The sequence below is a fragment of the Eubalaena glacialis genome, chromosome 17 (genome assembly GCF_028564815.1).
Source record: "Eubalaena glacialis isolate mEubGla1 chromosome 17, mEubGla1.1.hap2.+ XY, whole genome shotgun sequence".
In the NCBI taxonomy this organism is placed as follows: domain Eukaryota; kingdom Metazoa; phylum Chordata; class Mammalia; order Artiodactyla; family Balaenidae; genus Eubalaena; species Eubalaena glacialis.
In genome coordinates, this window is record NC_083732.1 from 11,345,012 (window position 1) to 11,365,133 (window position 20,122).

The 20,122-nt window shown below is 39.2% G+C and overlaps 1 protein-coding gene across 1 annotated transcript in view; it reads right to left on the reverse strand.

Moving 5' to 3' along the window:
- The window catches only part of LOC133077160 (cytochrome P450 7B1), a 181,350-nt gene extending 161,443 nt beyond the window's left edge, over positions 1-19,907 (reverse strand). The window contains exon 1 of the mRNA XM_061171844.1: positions 19,644-19,907. Coding sequence (XP_061027827.1) covers positions 19,644-19,756 — 113 coding nt within the window. The 5' untranslated portion in view covers positions 19,757-19,907. The remainder of the gene's footprint in view (positions 1-19,643) is intronic.
- Between the last annotated feature and the right edge of the window lie 215 nt (positions 19,908-20,122).

Sequence of the window (20,122 nt, forward strand, 5' to 3'; positions counted from 1 at the left end):
GCTCATCCTGCAAACACTGGGTCAATCACCACCTCCTCCCTGAAGTCTTCCCAGAACAACACAGAAACAGTGCTCTCTCCTTCCTTTCAGAAGTCCAGCAAGAACCAGTGTTCCTCCCATTCTTCTTTACCCCATCTTTATTGTTTAGTATGGTCAATGACATTGTTCTGTGAACAGACGCCCTCCCTTTTCACCACAATGCATCCCTAAAAACCACACTGGAAAGTTGGAAAGCAGACTGTCGTCAAGACAATTCACGTTTTCCACTGGCCACCATGCGATACTCCAATAACAAGGAGTGAAAATAAGCCACAGGTGAGGCCAACAGTGTCATAAAACCAAAAAAAATAACAGTTCTGTATCACAACATATAATTTGGGGGAAAAAAACTACGGCTTAGGTCATAGAGTTTTAGGGCTGAGGTGGATCTTAGAGCCCCTCAGTTCACAGATGGGGACCCTAAGGCACAATAAGGGTGAGAAACTTGCCCTGAATTTCAGAGCTGAGATAGGATGGGAATAGAACTCGAGCACAGCTCTGTTGACACACAGACCAAAGCTCTTTCTAGTATATTCTACTGCCCTGTTGTAAATGCCTATTAAAAGGGCATACTTTACACACCGATTATTTAAGGAGCCTTAATTTGCAATAAAGTGTTCAACTACCATAAAGAATAAAACTACTGAACCATAAATCTAAAACCAATATACTCCTCACAATAAACATGAAACAAACAATAACACACAAAAAAAACCCCAGGGTGAGCTCCTGGAGAGTGGCAGCCACACCTTTGTCCACACGGTGCCCGGCCCCCTGGGGTCACTCCTATGCTGTGCAGGACCCCACAGGACAGCGCCGGTCTCCTCGGGCTCCACATGTGGCTGGGCCCTAGAGCTATAAAATGTATCCAGGGGAAATCTGAACACCTCTTCTTTCCCCCATAAATCTCCCAGTAGCAGGCAGACGTAATCCAAAAATTAATTGATCATTTAATTCAAAGATTAATTTGCAGCATCTAAATAATTTGAAGCTGTCACTAAAGACCTTAGTTGAGAGGATTTAGAACTATCATTCTCTACCCAGCTTGAAGATTGGATTTTATGGGGAGTTTTGAAAACAACTTCCTTAGTCTTCACCAAATGAATCAGAATCTCAGGGATGGGATCTGAGTATCATTTTTTAAAAAAACTGATACACTTTAATTCTGATAATTCTGATACACTGGGAATTAAGAACCATTTGTTTGGAGAGTAGAAGTTTTGTCATTTGGGTCCTTCCCCTTTTTTCTTTATGTTTCCTGCCCAACTGGCAGGACTTTTTCAACTTCAAGTGACAGAAACCCAACCTGCTTCGGCTAAAGGGGAATGTGCTCACATAACTGAAGTCAGGAGTGAAACTGGCCCCGGGAGTGATAGGAACAAGGGGTGTGATGCCCTCAGAACATTCCCCTTTGACCCCTCTACATATATATAATATATATATGTTTTGTATATATTCTATATATTACATAGAAAATATATATTATATACCACACACACACACTCATCTTATTGGTTCTGCTTCTCTCTAGAACCCTGACTAATACACTATCCCTCTCATTAACACAAGGAATTCTCTCTGGAAATTCTCACCTTTCTGGTCTATATCATCATTTTCTCTTTCTATAGGATCATTCCCATTTGTATTCAAACATGTTGTCATTTCTCTTATATAAATCTAAAAAAAAACCCAAAACAACTTGCCCTTAATTGAATGTGCCCCACCAGCTACTGTCCCATTTCTGATTCCTTCCCCAACAAAACTTTTTGAAGATTATCTGCAGTCACTGCCTTCAATTTCACTCCTTCCATTTTCCACTAAGCCTCCTCCTAACAAGTTTTCAGCTCTACCACCCCACAGAAACTTCTACCATTGAGATCAGCAACAATTTTGATATCAATAAATTCAAGTCACCTCTTGGTCCTCATCTTACTTGTCAGCAGCATCTGACACAGTTCACCAGTCTGTCTTCCCGTCACTTGTGCGTTCTTCACTTGGATGCCACACTCAAGGTCTTCCTCTACCTCACTAATTGTCCCTTCTCAGTCCTCTTCTGCCTAAATTCTGAATGTGGGAGTGCCCAAGGCTCAGTCCTTGGTCCTCTGCTCTTTCATTTCTACACTCCCCCTTTAATCTCATCTACTCACATTGCCTTCATTCTCTATCTATATGCCAGTGACTTGCACATTTATCTCTACAATCAGACGTCTCTCCTGAACTTAAGACTCAACTATCTGACTGCCCACAGATAACATTTATATGTCACATGAGATGCTGGTGAAGATGTGACAGCTGGGAGAATTGTCCTGACCTGGCAGCTATTTCTACTAACCTACCGGTCACTCTGTCCCTTCTACCAATAAAAATCATGAAGGTAGAACTGAAGAAAAAAATAATGTCCATGGATACAACTGCCAAAGATAATACTACCACACGGTATCCCAGATACTGCACATTCACAATGTCCAATAAAGTGGACTCATCCCCTTAGCCCCAAACCCTGTCCTCCTCAACAGTCTCTATCTTGTCAAGTGACCCAGTTACAGTCACTCAGACCAGCACCCTAAGGGTCATCCTTACACCCTCCCCTTCTCCTTCCCTCTAGCCACGTGCAATCCAATACCAAGTCCAGTAGTTTTTACTCTAAGAATTTCTCTAACCTAGCCCCATCATCAACGCTTGCTTTTCTGTGGCTTCGTTCTATCCTGATTACCTATCACACGGTGTAATGGAACTGCTGGATTATTTGTATATTTCTATAGATTTTTGGGTTCCTTGAGGACAGAAACTTTTATCTCTGTAGGTAGCCAATACATCTTTGTTGCGTTGAACTGAAAAGAACACATGAAAGGGAAGACTCCTGATTTAAGAATAGGGATTTGGGTGGAAAATCCATTTCTTTGCCTTGGTGATTGTTGAGAAATTCATGTCAGTAGTCACAGTTGACCTTAGTAGCCTCAACTTTTCCTCCCAGTGCAAATCACAGCCGTAAGGGTCATGTGAAAGAAACAAGAGTGTACACAATGACAAATATAGGTGTTAAGCAATATGGAATTAATAGAGTAGGAAAGTGTGAAATTTAAAGACTGGGACCTATTTGGACATGTCTTCCTAACTCAACTATAAACTCCTTGGAGGTAAAAATGGTATCTTATTCTGCTTTCTACTCAGGGTTTTCCATACTGTAGGAGGTCAACAACTATTGACTGAATAGTGAACACCTGCTTTCCTTCAAGAGTCTGAGCAATGAAACCTTTTCAAACTCATCTGCCTGCCTCCAAAACTACTTCTATCTCCAGAGGTAAAATAACTTGTGAAAAGTCTTACCTCAAATAAGTAGCAGAGCTAGTATTTAAACTCCTCATCTCTCTGGTTCTAAAGCCCTAATCATTCTGCCATATTGCCAATCTGAAGTATTCTGAACAAAAATAAATGGTCAAATACCTCACTCTCTTCTATTCCATTTTTGTGCCAAGAGTTTCAGCTGACTTTTCTTGAGATGGCCTTCTTGTCTCTGCTCTGAGTTATGGGGACATGCTTCAATTTCCAAATGTCCTTATTCAATCCCGTTCAAACAACTCTGTTTTAATTCTCAGAAACAGTGTTTGAGTCTTCAGGAATGATATGGTTTTCATGGCCCTGAGCTTACTCTGGGATTCAGGGTCTTGTGATCCTTCTATGTTGGGCCCTGAGACTATTCTTATAGTTTATAAATGTCTAAGGGGAATTCCCAATAACTGGCTTAGCTCTGACTCAGGTGGAATCATGGGTCATGCCCTTCATAGTCAACATTGTATGTCAGGTTTCTCAGCATTCTGTGAACCAATCATGACTACAAAGAAAATCGTCCACAGCCTTTTTATTCCATATTATGATGAGCAATGATTCTCTAAGTCCTATTTTTAACTTATTAATGTATTACTTATTGGCTGCCCACAATGCACCAGACACTTTTTTTTCTAGGTGCTAAGGACACAGAGATGAACGAAAAGCAGACTGATTCTCATACTAGTTGCTGACACACTGACTGAGGAGCGATGCATATTCACAGATAATTATGATACATTGTGAGGTGAATTCTGAGGTGCTGGGAGAGGCTGAGGAGGAGACAGTGAACTCTGCCTGGGAAAGATCTGGAAAATCTCCAGAGAGATGGAGCTTTTACACTGGGACTAAAAGAGCAGAAAGAAGGGTATGGTCATGGAGTCAGAAAGAGACTTGCTGTGTTTGAGAAGGGGTACCCTCTGTAGAGCTGAAATATATGTAGTTTGGGGGGTTAATTTGAGAATGTCAGTGTCCTGGTAGAATCACATTATTTCCTTAGTGATTATCTAGTCTGATTTCCTTATTTATACATGAGAATACGGAGGCTCAGAGACAGTGAGAAATGTTATCATGCCATTTCTTCTTCTGGGGGAGTTTCATTTTTATTGCTGATTTCATAAATATCATGATCCTTGTTCTCTTTGAATAGGGATACATATTATAAGTATGTACATACTACATACTTAGTATACTTAGTACATATTCTAACTGTAGCATCCTAATGAAAGTTTGGAAACAGCAGTTGGAAAAGCAAAGCACGCGCTGCTATGGATTCTTCTTCTCTTGATCCCACCAAGGCTTCAGAGACCCTGCGAAAAGCGTGCTTTGGACATAGTCAAAATTCTAGTCATTTTCTAAAGTCATCCTGTGACAGGGAGATCAGCTCAGTGCTTTGTGACCACCTAGAGAGGCGGGATAGGGAGGGTGGGAGGGAGACGCAAGAGGGAGGGGATATGGGATATATGTATACGTATAGCTGATTCATTTTGTTATACAGCAGAAACTAACACAACATTGTAAACCAATTACACTCCAATAAAGATGTTAAAAATAAATAAATAAATAAATAAAGTCACCCTGTGACAGACAGAAACAACACCCCTGCATGTTTCTTCCTTGTTTTTTCCTTTATTGATAATAATCAGTTCTAAGGAAGGGGGTGTATTTGAAAATAAATCTATGTATATCTTAAATACAGTTAGAAACCTGTCATTGTTCAAAGTTATTGACAAAGAATGATCAATTTTAACTGATTAAGTAACCTAGCATTATTCTGAATTTATTACACAGGTCATGAGATGTCCTACAAATCTGAGTCATCCTAAAATACTTAAAGGCCCTCTTACCCTATCATAGAAACAAAGTGCTTGAGACTCCAGTTATGTGTTCTTTTTTATAAGACAGTAACAATTTTTAAAGTCCAAAAACAGACATTATTTCAGCTTTTGGTTCTATTTGGCCAGAATTTCTTCTCAAATATGACTGTCTTAAAAGAGTACAAATATAGAGTTTCAAAGAGGGATTGAGTTATCTTAGTCCCACTAAAGCAGATTGAGAAAACTGACATGAATCAGTCACTTTGGCTTCTAGAAGAGGAAAGACTAACCCTTTAAAAATATTATAGTTGCCTATAAAGCGGAAGGCAATTTTCATATATCTTCCAAGGCAATGTAATTAAGAACATCTGTACCTACCTACTCAACTTCATTAACTTATATTTGGGACTAAAGAAACTTCTCTATAGTAGATCTCTAGTCAACACAGGGAAAAGCACAAGAACAAATAAAATATGTAGATGTTTCAGGAATAAGACTTTTGCTTGAACATTTTTGAGATCTATGTTTGTCTCAAGGTAAGGCAACCACTGTCCAAGAAGTTAACTACAATACTGCAGAATGCAAACATAAATCATAAAATGAAGAATGGCATTGCTAAGATGCAGTCTAGCAAGACTATTCTATTATAGATCCACCCTGTAAAAATCAAGCCCAGGTAGGGCCATTTTGTAAAAAAAAAAAAAAAAGACAACTAGGAGAGCTGATTAAATACAAAAGAATAAGTATCATAATCAGTGAAGAGATGAGAAATTAAGATTGGATCTTCATCAAATAACATGAGAACTATTTACAGAACTGCTACCCAGAAATTTCATGGCAATGGCACTGCTTCTATTTTATGTGATAGTTTATGTCTCTAGTAAAAAATATATTCAATCCTTGGCTAGGAAATTAACTGCTGTAGTTTTTCCCCTATTTTTGTTTAATTAAGTAGTTGAATACAATATTCAATATGGCACAAAGGAACCTGAATCTACTTGAGATGTAAAATGAGTAAAGTCTGAGTAGCACAATAAGGCATTATCGTAGACCATCTGCAGACCCTTTATTGCTTACTGCTGGGGCTTAAACAGCCTTGAGTCACATTGTTATTATGACTTTATTCCATGGTCCCTAGGAATACTGTAGGATTTGATCTTCTGTACCTTTCTTTTTTGGTTGAAACATCCCATCCATGGAATAAGTTAGAAAAAACTGTGTAGTGGTTGTATTATTTACAACCAAAAGACTCCATCCACCAATGGAGTGGGTTCCATCTCCAATGTCTCCCTGTACGGTAAATCTAGAGATTAAAATAAGAGGGGAAAGTTCTGTAAATACATATGGAGAATTTCAACATAGAAAGAAAACACTTATTTGAATCAATGCCTCTAGAAAAATAAAAATTTTAAAGACTTTACTTTTGGATTCCTTCCCTTAAAAAGTAAGAGCCACTTTAACTTCAAAATATGTCCTGTTTTTAGAATTGGGGTATTAAGCCAGTATGCTATGGCCCACAAATGCATCAGAGTCACAAATGCTGTGGTCAAAAGTCTTTACCCTTCTTCAGTTGACTGGTGATTTCATATGTTCTAGGAATATTTTTATCTTTTGGCGTGATGCTCTATACCATATGGTATAACACACTGACAAGCAAAAAGGGGAGAACTAGTTTGAAATATATACACATATATACACACATATATTTATACATTTATATATTCACACACACATACACTGCATGCATAGTGAAAGAAGTTGCATGTATGCCTACAAAGAAATAAGGGCAAAGTTACACATCCTACATACAGGACTGAGATTCTTTGTCCATGTGAAAAAGGTCATTAAAATCCAAAGCAAGATTGAAAGTTCACTATAGACCTGAAAGCATTCAAGAGATATATCAGAAACACCTACATTTTGCTACATCAAGTAACATTTGAACTGTCTGTAACACTTTTTCACACAATATTTAATGCTGCTTCTCTAAGTGCAATAATAACTGCAGCAGTGACACACAACAAGTTGCAGAATCCATTTAGGAAAGATTGTTAAAATGGGAAACACACTAAACTATCTTTAATTGATTCCCAGAGGGTGAAAGTATCCTTTCCCTTTGATTCCAGGTTCCTTCAACATGATTTTCCTTTTGAAAACAGTGATCTTGAATCAATTTTTACAAGTTTTCTAAAAGATTAAGGTGTGACACTCAGCCTGCTCATTAGTCTTTGTGTCAAGAGGTAGTCTTCCCTAGAATAAAACACAGAGGAAAAGCTTCTTGACAAAGATTTCTTGGATAGGACACCAAAAGCACAGGCAACAAAAGCAGAAATAAAAAGTGTGATTATGCCAAACTAAAAAGCTTCTGCACAGCAAAGGAAACAATTGATAAAATGAAAAAGCAGAATGGGAGAAAATATCTGCAAACCATATATCTGATAAAGCATTGATATTCAAAATCTATAAAGAACTCTGACAACTCAATAGCAAAAAACCAAATAACTTGATTAAAAAATGGGCAAAGGAACTGAATAGACATTCTACTAAAGAAGACATACAAATGTCCAACAGGTATATGAAAAGGTGCTCAACATCACTAATCATCAGAGCAATGCAAATCAAAACCAGAATGAGATATAACCTCACACCTCTATTATATATATATATATTAAAAAAATAGCCAAGTGTTGGCAAGGATGTGGAGAAAAGAGAAAAGGGAACTCTTGTACTCTGCTGGTGGGGATGTAAATTGGTGCAGCCACTATAAAAAACAGTATGGAAGTTCCTCAAAAATTAAAAATAGAGCTACCATATGATCCCACAATTCCACTTCTGGGTATATATCCCAAAAAATTGAAATAAGGATCCCAAAGAGATATCTGCACTCCCATGTTCATTAAAGCATTATTCATAATAGCCCAAGACATAGAAGCAACCTAAATGTCCATCGATGGGCAAATGGATAAAGAAAATGTGGTTTATACTTATAATGAAATATTATTCAGCCTTAAGAAGGATATCCTGCCATTGTGACAACATGAATGAACCTAGAAGAAATCATGCTAAGTCAAATAAGCCAGATACAGGAGGACAGATACTATGTCATATCACTTATATGAAGAATCTCCAACAGTCATAGAGGAGAGTAGAATGGTGGTTAACAGGGGATGGGGGAGAGGAAAACAGAGAGGTATTAGTCAAAAGATACAAAATTTCCGTAACACCACATGAATAAGTCCTACTGATCTACTGTACACCATAGTGCCTCTAGTTAATACTGTATTATACACTTAAAAATTTGCTAAGAGGGTAGATATTAGGTGTTCTTAATAACAATAATAAATAAAGAGGGTGGGAAAACTTTTGCAGGTGATGGATATGTTTATGGCACAGGTTGTGGTGATGGTTTCATTGATGTATACTTATCTCCAAATTCATCAAATTGTATACATTAACATATACAGCTTTGTGTATGTTAAAAAAGGAAGAGAGAGAGACAGACAGGGTCCGGCATGATCCGTCCTGTTCTCTACTGTATCTGAACAAAGGACAGTGTGGACACACAGTGAACCTCAAATCCTCTGCTAAGCCATTAAGTGAGTGAGTGCAAGAGCCAGTAAATGGAATAAGGAAAAACAGGTGTTTTCTCACACTGTCCAACAAATGTCACTTTCATACAATCTAGTGTCAGAAGGAGACAGCAGGCTAGTACTGCCTGCTTTTTTCAGTCTTAACATATCCTTCTTTTAAAAGTCCAAATGTATGTATTCATATCTTAGTTAAATTTCTACCAGAAATGCTTTAAAGTCGTATTAGATCTTAATACTTTCGTTTTCAGTCAAGGGTAAGGGCATATGCCAGAACATTATTGCAAGAAAACTTAAAAAGTAAAACAACAAACACAAATGGTGTTAAATGGTTGGACTTGAAGTCAAGCACTGTGGATTTGAACCTTAACTGCACAGTATTCTAGTTGTATGAATTTGGGAATATTATTTAAACGAGACTTACTTTTTTACCTCTGTAAAATGAGGAAAGTTATTGTGAGGGAGGATTCAATCAATTAAATCTAATAATGGCTATAAAGTACTTGCCTCAGTGTCTTGTGGGCACACAGGAAGCGCTCAAAAGTATTGGCCGCCATTATTACAAGTCAAAAACAATTCTGTAGGACTTCATACTCAACACACAAAAATAGATTGAAAAGTCAACAATATCGGAGTACCTAATCCAGGTAACGATCCATCATCCAAAAATGTTAATCGCTTCACATCCTGCCCCCAAAGTACAGCACTGCCAAAACACAGTGTCACCACTAGACATGACCAAACAACAAGCCACCTGTCTTCTGGGATAAAGGGGTTTGGGGACCACACTTCTAAGGGACAGCTAATACAAAGCAATGCTTTCACCAGAGCAATGCTGATTTTCAAACAGAAAACCTGGTCTCTAATATTTATCAGTATTCATCCCACCATTATTAGTGTTCAGGGTACCAAAGACGAAAATGTGTGTGAATCTATGTGATTAACCAATCCCAGGCTCAGCCCTTTCACAAAGGAACTCTGATCTGTTCAACAAAGCACACTGTTCACCCACGCCAGGCAGCAGAAACGTAAGCCCAGTTATACAAATCCAGAGCCTAAACCTGAAAGTTAACAATATGTATTTTTAAACTCTGAATTTTCAGAAGCAGGAATTTTAGGAATTGACTGCACTCCAGTTGCTACGTTTTCAGTCAGGTTTATACTAAAGAATAATCATTGCACCAATATATGTTCTCCACTTGTAAATATTCATGATAGGTAAGCATTTGCTTATGAAATCTTCACTTTCTAATCAAAGTGGCAGAAAATTGATATGTATGACATTTATCATTTTTGTATATAGTTTGTATATTTTGATATCAATATCTACAACTCTAAAATATTCATATTGGAAATAGATAACAATTACTGCACCAAACCCATTCATTCGTCCTTCATTCTTATAACAAGTATTCACTGAGGACCTACTCAGGGCCAGGTATTGTGCTAGTGCTAAAACTAAAGTCAAGCTTTTATAGTTTCTTCTTCATTATTATAAACTATTTAGGATAAAGTTATGAGGAGAAATGACAATGGATTTAAATCCTGTTATGATTGTACTTTTATTAAAATTTCTATTAATTTTTGTTATTAAGCAATTACAGACTTAATTAATCCTTTCCACTTTCCTATAGACAAAAAATGATCCCATCCCAAATACGTCTATGTTGAAAAAAATGCCAAAGCCATAAAATGAGCACTTCAGCTATAAAAATGCATGATATAATAGATGTCACCTTCTCTTATTCAGCAAAGGAGCATTCTATAACTTTGTCCTTTGTCTTTCACAGAACAGTAACCTGAAGTCATTTCAGTGGGATTTTACTTTGGATAAAGTACAAAAATATTCTTCTCCAAGAAGCCGTTAATCTTTCCTCTGCAGCTGATGGTTCTCTCTGCTCTACTTGATTTTGGGGAAATCAGTGAAGTACAGCGTCCTGTTACCCCAGACCCCTTCCACTCCTCAGAGTCACCCTGGGCTTTCTCCTCCAGGCTGTGGGTAGCAGTAAGCAGGGATGCACCTCAATGCCTGCAGCCCACATCACATTTTCAAAAAGATTTTAAAGATGCACAGAGTTACATGGATACATAACAAACATTCAAACCTTACTTGTGAATTGATGGATAAGGAAGAGAGACATCAATGAATAGCTCATGGTAATCTGCGAACTTTGGGACCAAAAATTCTCCAATTATTATGTATTAGCATAGACACTGAGTATTTACAAATGTTTGCCTTCTATCCTGCTCCTCATGGGCCACCAGCAAAGTCATCTGAGTCCCAGTCTTTCCTGCTCTCTGAACCTTCTTGCAAGAGGCTGTACAGTTTAATGCAAAGAGCACGGGGGACCCGGCTATTGTGTTAGCTTTCTATGGCCACTTCAACAAATTACCACACATCTGTGGCTTAGACAATACTAATTTACTATCGGATGGTTCTGTAGGCCAGTAGTCCAAAATGGCTCTCCCTAGGCTAAGATCAAGGTGTAAGCAGGGCGAGGTTTCTTTCTGGAGGCTCTAGAGGGGAATCTATTTCCTTGTTCATCCAGCTTCGAGAGCCTGCCTGCATTCTTTGGCCTTTGCACTCCTTAACCCATCTCTAGACCCAGCAACTGTCAACTGACCTCCTCTCCTGCCTCCCTCTTCCAGGTTTAATGTGTGATTACATTGGGCCCACCCAATAGTTTGGTAGCATCCCCCATTTTAAGGTTAGCTGATTAGCAACCTTCATTCCACTTTGCAGAGTGACTTATTCATAGGTTCTGGAGACTAAGTGTGAAAAACTTTAGTGACTTATTCATAGGTTCTGGAGATTAAGTGTGAAAAACTTCTAAAAATTTTCTATTAATTTTTGTATTAATTTTTGTAATCCCCTTAGGATTAAGGGGGCTTTATTCTGTCTACCACAGCTATAATGGACCTGGAATCAAAAGCCCAGTTCTACCCCTGAGTAGCCCTGCAACCTTACGCAAACTGGTTAATTTCTTAATGTGTTCCTCTATTCTGAAAAAATAGCTTCACAGTTATCTCATGAATCGCAGTGAAGATTAAATGAGATAACATATGCAAAACATCTAAGCCCAGAGCCTGTTACGTTCATTTCCATCTTCCCTTACCTTCCTCTCAAAAGTCAGCATCATAGTGGGGTGGAGCTGGATTTTGGACCTACGTCCATTTTGGCTTCACAGCCATGCTCTTTGCCTTACACTACACTCCTTCTACAAGGAAGTCCCATTGCTGGGAAACAGTGAGCCATGATTTTACATACATAAATGGCCCTGCATGACTAAGGGAAGCACTCCAAGATTTCACTCTGATAAAGGTAAGAGATTTATGCTGAGTTGGCATAAATTCTGAACTGATTTTTCTCATGCAAACAGATGATATATATTTAAAGGGATAGTCAGGATTTATCAGCAGATCATGATTCCAGCATTAAGCAATCCTCAGTGTGAACCCAATCAGCAGTTCTGAACTTCCCAAGACCCAGTGAATCATCACTCTGAATGACACACAACTAAACAGCAAAGTATGTGTTTTTCAAAACTTACCTGTTCCACTAATTACATAGTGGGAATACTCTATCTTCAAGAACTTTTTTTTAAAGTTACAAAATAAAATAGTGAGGCAGCCTGAAATGTCTCAAATGGTAACAAGACCAATCCAAACCCCACAGCTTAGTAAAGATAAGTGTAGCACCCTGCAGTAATTGATCAGTCATTTAATCAAGAGTCACAAATGTGCCTGGAGACGTCCCTATCACCTCCTATGTAAAAACATAAAAATCCACCTGTTAAATCAGCATTCTTCTGCATAGATAATGACTTTGCTTTCAGCTGCCCACATCCTTGTCCTACATTTTCTTATAAGAAAAAGGGAAGAAAGAAGAAAAACATCCACTAGTGATGACAACCTAGTTCCTCTCATTTTCTAGGCAATGGTAACAATGTGAGGGATCTGGAGCACCAGGGGTCTCCTTGGGGAGTAATTAAGTAATTAGAAAGAAGAAAATTGACTTGTGTGATACCGTTATGTCAACAAAACCAACATTTCAAAACAACTTGTTACCTAACCTTGACAATTTATAACTCAAAAAAAACCACTGATTGAATTTTTACATTGACTAAAATTCATCTTAAAAACATTTAAATCTTATTTCTTACCAATTACAGCATTTTGGAGGTGTGGGGATTTGTGTGTTGGGGGAGAAGGATGAAAGAGGGAAGGAAACTCATCCCACTTTTTTTCCCCCTAAACAGCAACAAAGAGAAAAGGATCTCTGGGAAGAACCAAGGAAACCTAATTGTGCAAGCCAACTGTCTTCCGAGTGACTTCACACTTTACAAAACGTGTTCACATTTCTCATGCACTTTGCTTCTCGTATCTACCTTGTATGGTCGCTGTTAATTCCATTTTCTATTAAGGAAGATGACTGGGAGAGATTATTCAGAGGTCACAGAATGTGGACCCTCTGAATCTCCGGAGGAGGGGGACTCTCTCTGATGTCATCCAGAAGATGTGATTTGGTGAGGTGTCCTCTCCTGGGCTCAATCCATTTATTTATTTTTTTAACAGCTTTATTGGAGTATAATTGCTTTACAGTGTTGTGTTACTTTCTGCTGTATAACAAAGTGAATCAGCTATATGCATACGTATATTCCCATATCCCCTCCCTATTGCGTCTCCCTCCCACCCTCCTTATCCCACCCCTCTAGGTGGTCACAAAGCACTGAGCTGATCTCCCTGTGCCATGCAGCTGCTTCCCACTAGCTAGCTATTTTACATTTGGTAGTATATATAAGTCCATGCCACTCTCTCACTTCATCCCAGCTTACCCTTCCCCCTCCTTGTGTCCTCAAGTCCATTCTCTACATCTGGGTCTTTATTCCTATCCTGCCCCTAAGTTCTTCATAACCTTTTTTTTTTCAGATTCCATATATATGTGTTAGCATACGATATTTGTTTTTCTCTTTCTGACTTACTTCATTCTGTATGACAGACTCTAGGTCCATCCACCTCACTACAAATAACTCAATTTCGTTTCTTTTTATGGCTGAGTAATATTCCATTGTATAAATGTGCCACATCTTCTTTATCCATTCATCTGTCCATGGACACTTAGGTTGCTTCCATGTCCTGGCTATTGTAAACAGAGCTGCAATGAACATTGTGGTATATGACTCTTTTTGAATTATGGTTTTCTCAGGGTATATGCCCAGTAGTGGGATTGCTGGGTCAAATGGTAGCTCTGTTTTTAGTTTTTTAAGGAACCTCCATACTGTTCTCCATAGTGGCTGTATCAATTTACATTCCCACCAACAGTGCAAGAGGGTTCCCTTTTCTCCACACCCTCTCCAGCATTTACTGTTTGCAGATTTTCTGATGATGGCTATTCTGACCAGTGTGAGGTGATACCTCATTGTAGTTTTGATTTGCATTTCTCTAATGATTAGTGATGTTGAGCATCTTTTCATGTGTTTGTTGGCAATCTGTATATCTTCTTTGGAGAAATGTCTATTTAGGCCTTCTGCCCATTTTTGGATTGGGTTGTTTGTTTTTTTGATATTGAGCTGCATGAGCTCTTGTAAATTTTGGAGATTAATCCTTTATCAGTTGCTTCGTTTGCAAATATTTTCTCCCATTCTGAGGGTTGTCTTTTCGTCTTGTTTATGGTTTCCTTTGCTGTTATGCCCACCTCTTAATCCTTAATCCCTAACTTAAATATGTTACCTAACATGGCAAAAAGGACTTTGCCAATGTGACTGAATTAAGGAACCTGAGATGGGAAGCTTATCCTATATTATCTGGGTGGGTTCAGTGTAGTCACTAAGGTCCTTATAAGAAAGAGGCAAGAGTGTCAGAGTCTGAAACAGAGATTGGAGTTCTGGTGACCTCAAGAAGCTGCAAGAGGTAAGGAAATTGATTCTCTCCTGGATCCACCAAAAGGAATGCAACCCTACCAACACCTTAACTGAAGCCAGTAAGGCCCATTTCAGACTTCTCATATCCTGAACTGTAAAATTTAAAAATGTGTGCTATTGTCCTTTCCCCATATATTTTCTGTAAACACTTTCCCCTATTCATTATAAACTTTTAATTCTGTTTTAAGTGTGCTCTTCAGGAAACATAAAATTTAGTGCCAATTTTTATTTCATTTATTTAAAATAATTTAACTATTTTATATTTATTTTCTATTGTTTTGGTAGGGCTGATTTTTGTCCTTTTTACAGGGGATGGGGAGGTAGGGAAAGAAAAATAGAGATGTGTTTGTTTTCAACTCTGCCTTGCTACAGACTCTGTTTTTATATGATGTTGTCTTCTAAAATAAATTGGAAAGTATGTATCTGTATTAAAGTCTATTATTAGTAAACAGTGATTTTTTTAAAACATGTATCTAATTATTGGACAAAAACATATTTCATATTATATATATATATATCCACATATATATATATATCATATATATATCATGACTTTCTGGAAATGAACTGGGTTTCCTAGCACCACCCAAATCTTATCTTCTAAGTTAGAACCCTATTACTACACTGACCCAGAATGCTGGTTCTTCTAAAAAAAAAAAAAAAATGATTAAAAACATTTTAAAAGAATTTATCAAAGTTTTATTTTAAATGTATCATTCTTTTTGTATTATGAAAGAAATATGTATGTATTATGACAATTTAAAAATATAAGCATAAAAAAGGAAATAATAATCATTTCACAAAAAAGATATCACCTAGATATAATCACTGTTAGAAGTCTGGGTTTGGGTTCCAGTAATGGTGAGGTAGATTGAAATAACCTAACATTTTCACAGATAGCAAAAGACAAAATAAACAAACAAAAAATGATTTAAATGCACTAAAGAACAAGCAAAAGAAGGCAGATACTGAAGGGGAGTCAACCCTTAAAGAACAGACCCATAATGAATTAAGTCCAGGGTAGACAGCATTTCCTCTGACCCGTCTGCAAGGGGGAGAGACAGCTGGAACTCAAGCAAAAAAGCTACAATATTACTGACTGAGGTGTCAGAGTTTGGGATACTGAAGTGGCTGGAAATCAAGAAGAGAAACCTAGAAAAACATGCATATAGACACCCTTCAAATTGTTGGCCAAACTTGGAAGTGTGCATCTGTGGAGGAGACTTCAAAGAGCCCTGTGGAAGGCATCAGCTGCAAGATTCAAAGAACTGAGCAGAGATTTCCGCTGCTGCCCACTGCTGGGGAGACAAGAGTTTAGGGTTTGAATCCCATCAAAGAAAAGAAGCTTGGTAAATATCTTGATCTTTCCATAGACACATCTTTATAAAGGATAAAACTAAGCTTCCCCCAAGTTCAAGAGAATCGGCCAGAAATACATCTGCACACTATAACAAAATTCATCACTCTTCAGGGGAAGACAATAAAATTAAGAATCTAGAAAGATAGGGTTTATAAACTAACAGACTGGCCACATCACACATAGGTGAAGATAGCGAGCAATTGGAACTCTCATATAGTATGTACTACTGGAAGTGTTACAAAAGTAGTTACTTTGGAAAAATGGCATTTTCCAAAATGGGTGTGAGTATAAGTCTTTACCCTATGATCCATCAACCTTCTCATAGGTTTCAGGATTTTAACCCAAGAAGGAACTAAATATATGTCCACAAAGAGTCTTGTAAAAGAATGTCTACATATGCTTTATTTGTAATGGTCCCGGACTGGAAATAACTAAAAGTCTATTAAAAGGACAATAGATGACCAAATTGTAGTAAACACATATACACACACATACATAATAAATGTAGTATATATATATATATAGTACATATATACATGTATATACCACAGTTTATATAGAGAGAGAACATAAACTACTCTGCAATGAAATAGAATGAATGAATTACTGACATATGCAACAACATGGGTGAATCTCAAAATCATTTTGTTGACAGAAGAAAGCCATACCCCAAAGAAGATACTGCATAATCCCATTTATAAGAAGTTCAAGAACAGGCAAAACTAAATCAGAGCTCAGGGGTGGGGACTAACTAGAAAGAGGTGTGAGAAAATATTCTATTTCTTGACTGGGGTGACAGTTAACATGGGTGTCTACATGCATGAAAACTAATCGAATGGTACATTTAAAATCTACACATTTCATTGTATGTAAATTTGCCCCCCCTCAAATGTCTGTGGTATATCCTTGCAGCCTTTTATATTTTTAAGAAAGATGAACACAATCCCTGACATCGAGGTGCCTGCTTGGCACTCCTAGTGCGGACAAAAAGTGTTGCCTACCGTTCCAGTAAACAAAATGTTGCCTAGCCACCAGCCACTGTAGCCACCCCTGACCGTGTGGGGCACTCTGGGGGGAATTCAGGATGGAGAAGAACAGGACGCTGGCCCCAGATAGTGAAGATACATATGTAAGAAATCACTTCAATGAGCCTGGACTCTTGCACCTTCCCATACGTAGAAAAGCACTAAAATCGTTAACTTGAAATGTCTGTTTTTTTGTGATCAGCAGTAATCTTTTGATGTTCAACTACATGATTTTTTTTTTTTTCAGCAAAAACTCCTATATATCCTGGCCTCCCTTGCCTCTTCGGAACAGTTCCTCAGAGCTATCTCAGAGGCTGTCTCCTGGGCTATATAGTCTTCAGTAAGGTTCCAGGAAACAACATAACTCACAACTTTTAGGTTGTGTATTTCTCTTCAGTTGACAGTAGCTACCATGCTTCGCTCTTCTGATGAACAGAAACAACTGCACAAACATTAAGCCATTCTTAATCAGACATTTAAGTGATCAAAGAAAGCCACTCTGTGACTGTTATAAAGTCAAAAACGAGATCAATCCATAATCATGTCTAAATACTGACAAAAATCATGAATACTAAGTCAATAAAATGACCAAATATCCCCCAAACCTTACTAATTCTAGAGTCTGTTGCTTACTTACTAATTGCTGATTCAGCCTCAATGCATTCCTCTCGCCTCATAGAGGAGATTAAGGTCTCCTGTCATAGACCAGCCCCAGCTCTCTGGGAGTATCTTACCAACAGAGCAAAACCTTGCTTCCTTGAACCTTCCCCCAAATCACATAACACAAACCCAAATGCCATAAATAGGTCCTTTCTACACTCTTTTACCCAGAACGAATGGCGTGTGTTCTTTCTAGTTGCCGTAAGCAATAACTCAACTTGTTCCACTACAGGTGTCTTCCTAGCAGTCTTTGGCTGGAGGTCATTGACACCATGTATACGAACCGTGTTTTTAAATTTTTTTCACTTAATATATCTTGAATATGGCTTTCTATGTCTTCATATAGTCTACATTATAGTTTTTTATGGCTACATAACTTTCTATTACTCGGATATGCTAGAATTTCTTTAACTAAACCAATTATTTTTCAGAAATCTAGTTTTTTTTCTAATGTTTCACTATTATAAGCAGCCCTGATGAGCACTGAGCTTGTGAAATCTTTAAGGACCTTCACGATTATTTCACCAGGAGAAATTCCTTTAAATAAAATTACTGGAATTACTGGCTCAAGAGATATGAAACATAATACTACATTGCACTCTTGTCTGAATATAAAATCTTAGCCACTGTAGGACAGACGGCACTTCAATCCACTTCAAAGAGGTTACCATGCCCATTAACTCTCAGCTTCACTCTTACCAATTCTGCATCTTGTCAACTCTGATGGTCCTTTGTCCTCAACACACTAGACTTCTCAGCAGCATCTGACACAGATAACTCCCCTTACTTGTTTAAATATGTCCCTACCTAGCTTCTGGGACACCACATTCGCTTGGTTTTCTTCCCATGCCATTGGCTCCTCTTTCTCAGTCTCCTTTGGTGGTCCTTCTTCTTCTGCCAGACTCTTCAACAAGGAGAGTGGCCCGGGCCCCCTACTTCTCCATCAAACTTTTTCACAAGGTGACCAATCTATACTCATGATTTTATGTTCCATTTTCATATCTGTGACTTTCATAATTAAATATCCTCCCCGGACCTCGCCACTGAGCACCAGAAACACAGACTTCACTATCTAACACGTCCCTCCAAACCTGTCCTACCTCAGGGAATGACACCACACTCCACCCAGATGATCAGACAAAAACAAAAAACAAGGGAGGAAAAAAAAAAAAAAAAAAAGCTATGAAGAAGAACCTGATAGTATGAAAAGTGACCCGGTTAGAAAAGACAAATAGAGTGATTTCAAAGTGAGTGCTTTTATGTTGAACTTCTCCTTCCACATTTCAAATCAGATAATGAAGTGACACACTTCTGGGTTTTGGTGTTAATATGCTGTTTATTCTGTTCTAATGAAAATAACAGAGTAAATGTATAAAATACACATTATAAGTTCATTAAGTCCTCACAAAAATCCCATGAGGTACTATTCGTTTTTCCAGATGCGGACCAGTGGTAAACTGAGGCACTGACAGGCACCCAGAGGTATTGCTCATACCATACATTGGCATTTTCCTAAAACATTTCACTTTTAATGGAATGAAAAGAAAGAAAATTCCCCTCCTGAAATACTCTATGAATGCTAGGCCATAAGGCATCAACTCACTGTAACAAGGCACCAAAGTGTGTCTGGAAGCCATGCGTGATGCATAATGTATAATGCAAACCTAAGGCAGACTACAACCGAGCCCGGAGCAGCAAATCGAATTCAGTCCCCACGCTTGCATACGTGTGCGTGTGCCTGGGAAAGAGGCAGACGAAGCCTTTGTCTTTACACACGACCCCCAGCGACGCCGGCGCCCGCAGTCATGGAAGGGGCTCCCTGGACCATCTGGGTCGCGCGCGGTCGCGGGGCCCAGGACGCATGCGTGACCCGGGCGCTAGGCTGCTCGGCCGGGCGGAGGGGCGCTTACCTGGTGCGTCGGGCGCGCAGACACAGTACCAGCAGCAGCAGGGCCGCGGCGAGGACCAGGCCCGAGGGGCTGAGCGGCCGCGGCAGCCACGGCTCCGGCGAGAAGCTGCCCATGCCGGCGGCCACGTCTTCCGCCGTCCGGTTCGCGCGCGGCCGCGGGGGGCGGCCCGGGGTGTCTCTCCGAGCTGCGCAGCCGGCGAGTCTGCAGCCGGCAGAGGGTCCCGGGAGGCTGGCCTGGCGTGGCGCCGCCTGGAATGTCACCGAGGGCCCCCGGGGCCGAGTCTCAAAGTTCCCGGACTCCCCTCCCCCAGCCCACCCCTTCCCCCTCGACCCATGCGCGCCGCCCCGCTCGGCCACCGCCTCCCGCCCGGCCGCCTCTGGAAAACTGCGCACCGCCCACCCCCGCCCCCGGGGCAGGAAGAAGGGCTAGAGAAGAGGGGGAAAGGGGTTAGGATTTCCCGAGCTCGAGCCGCTGAAGGC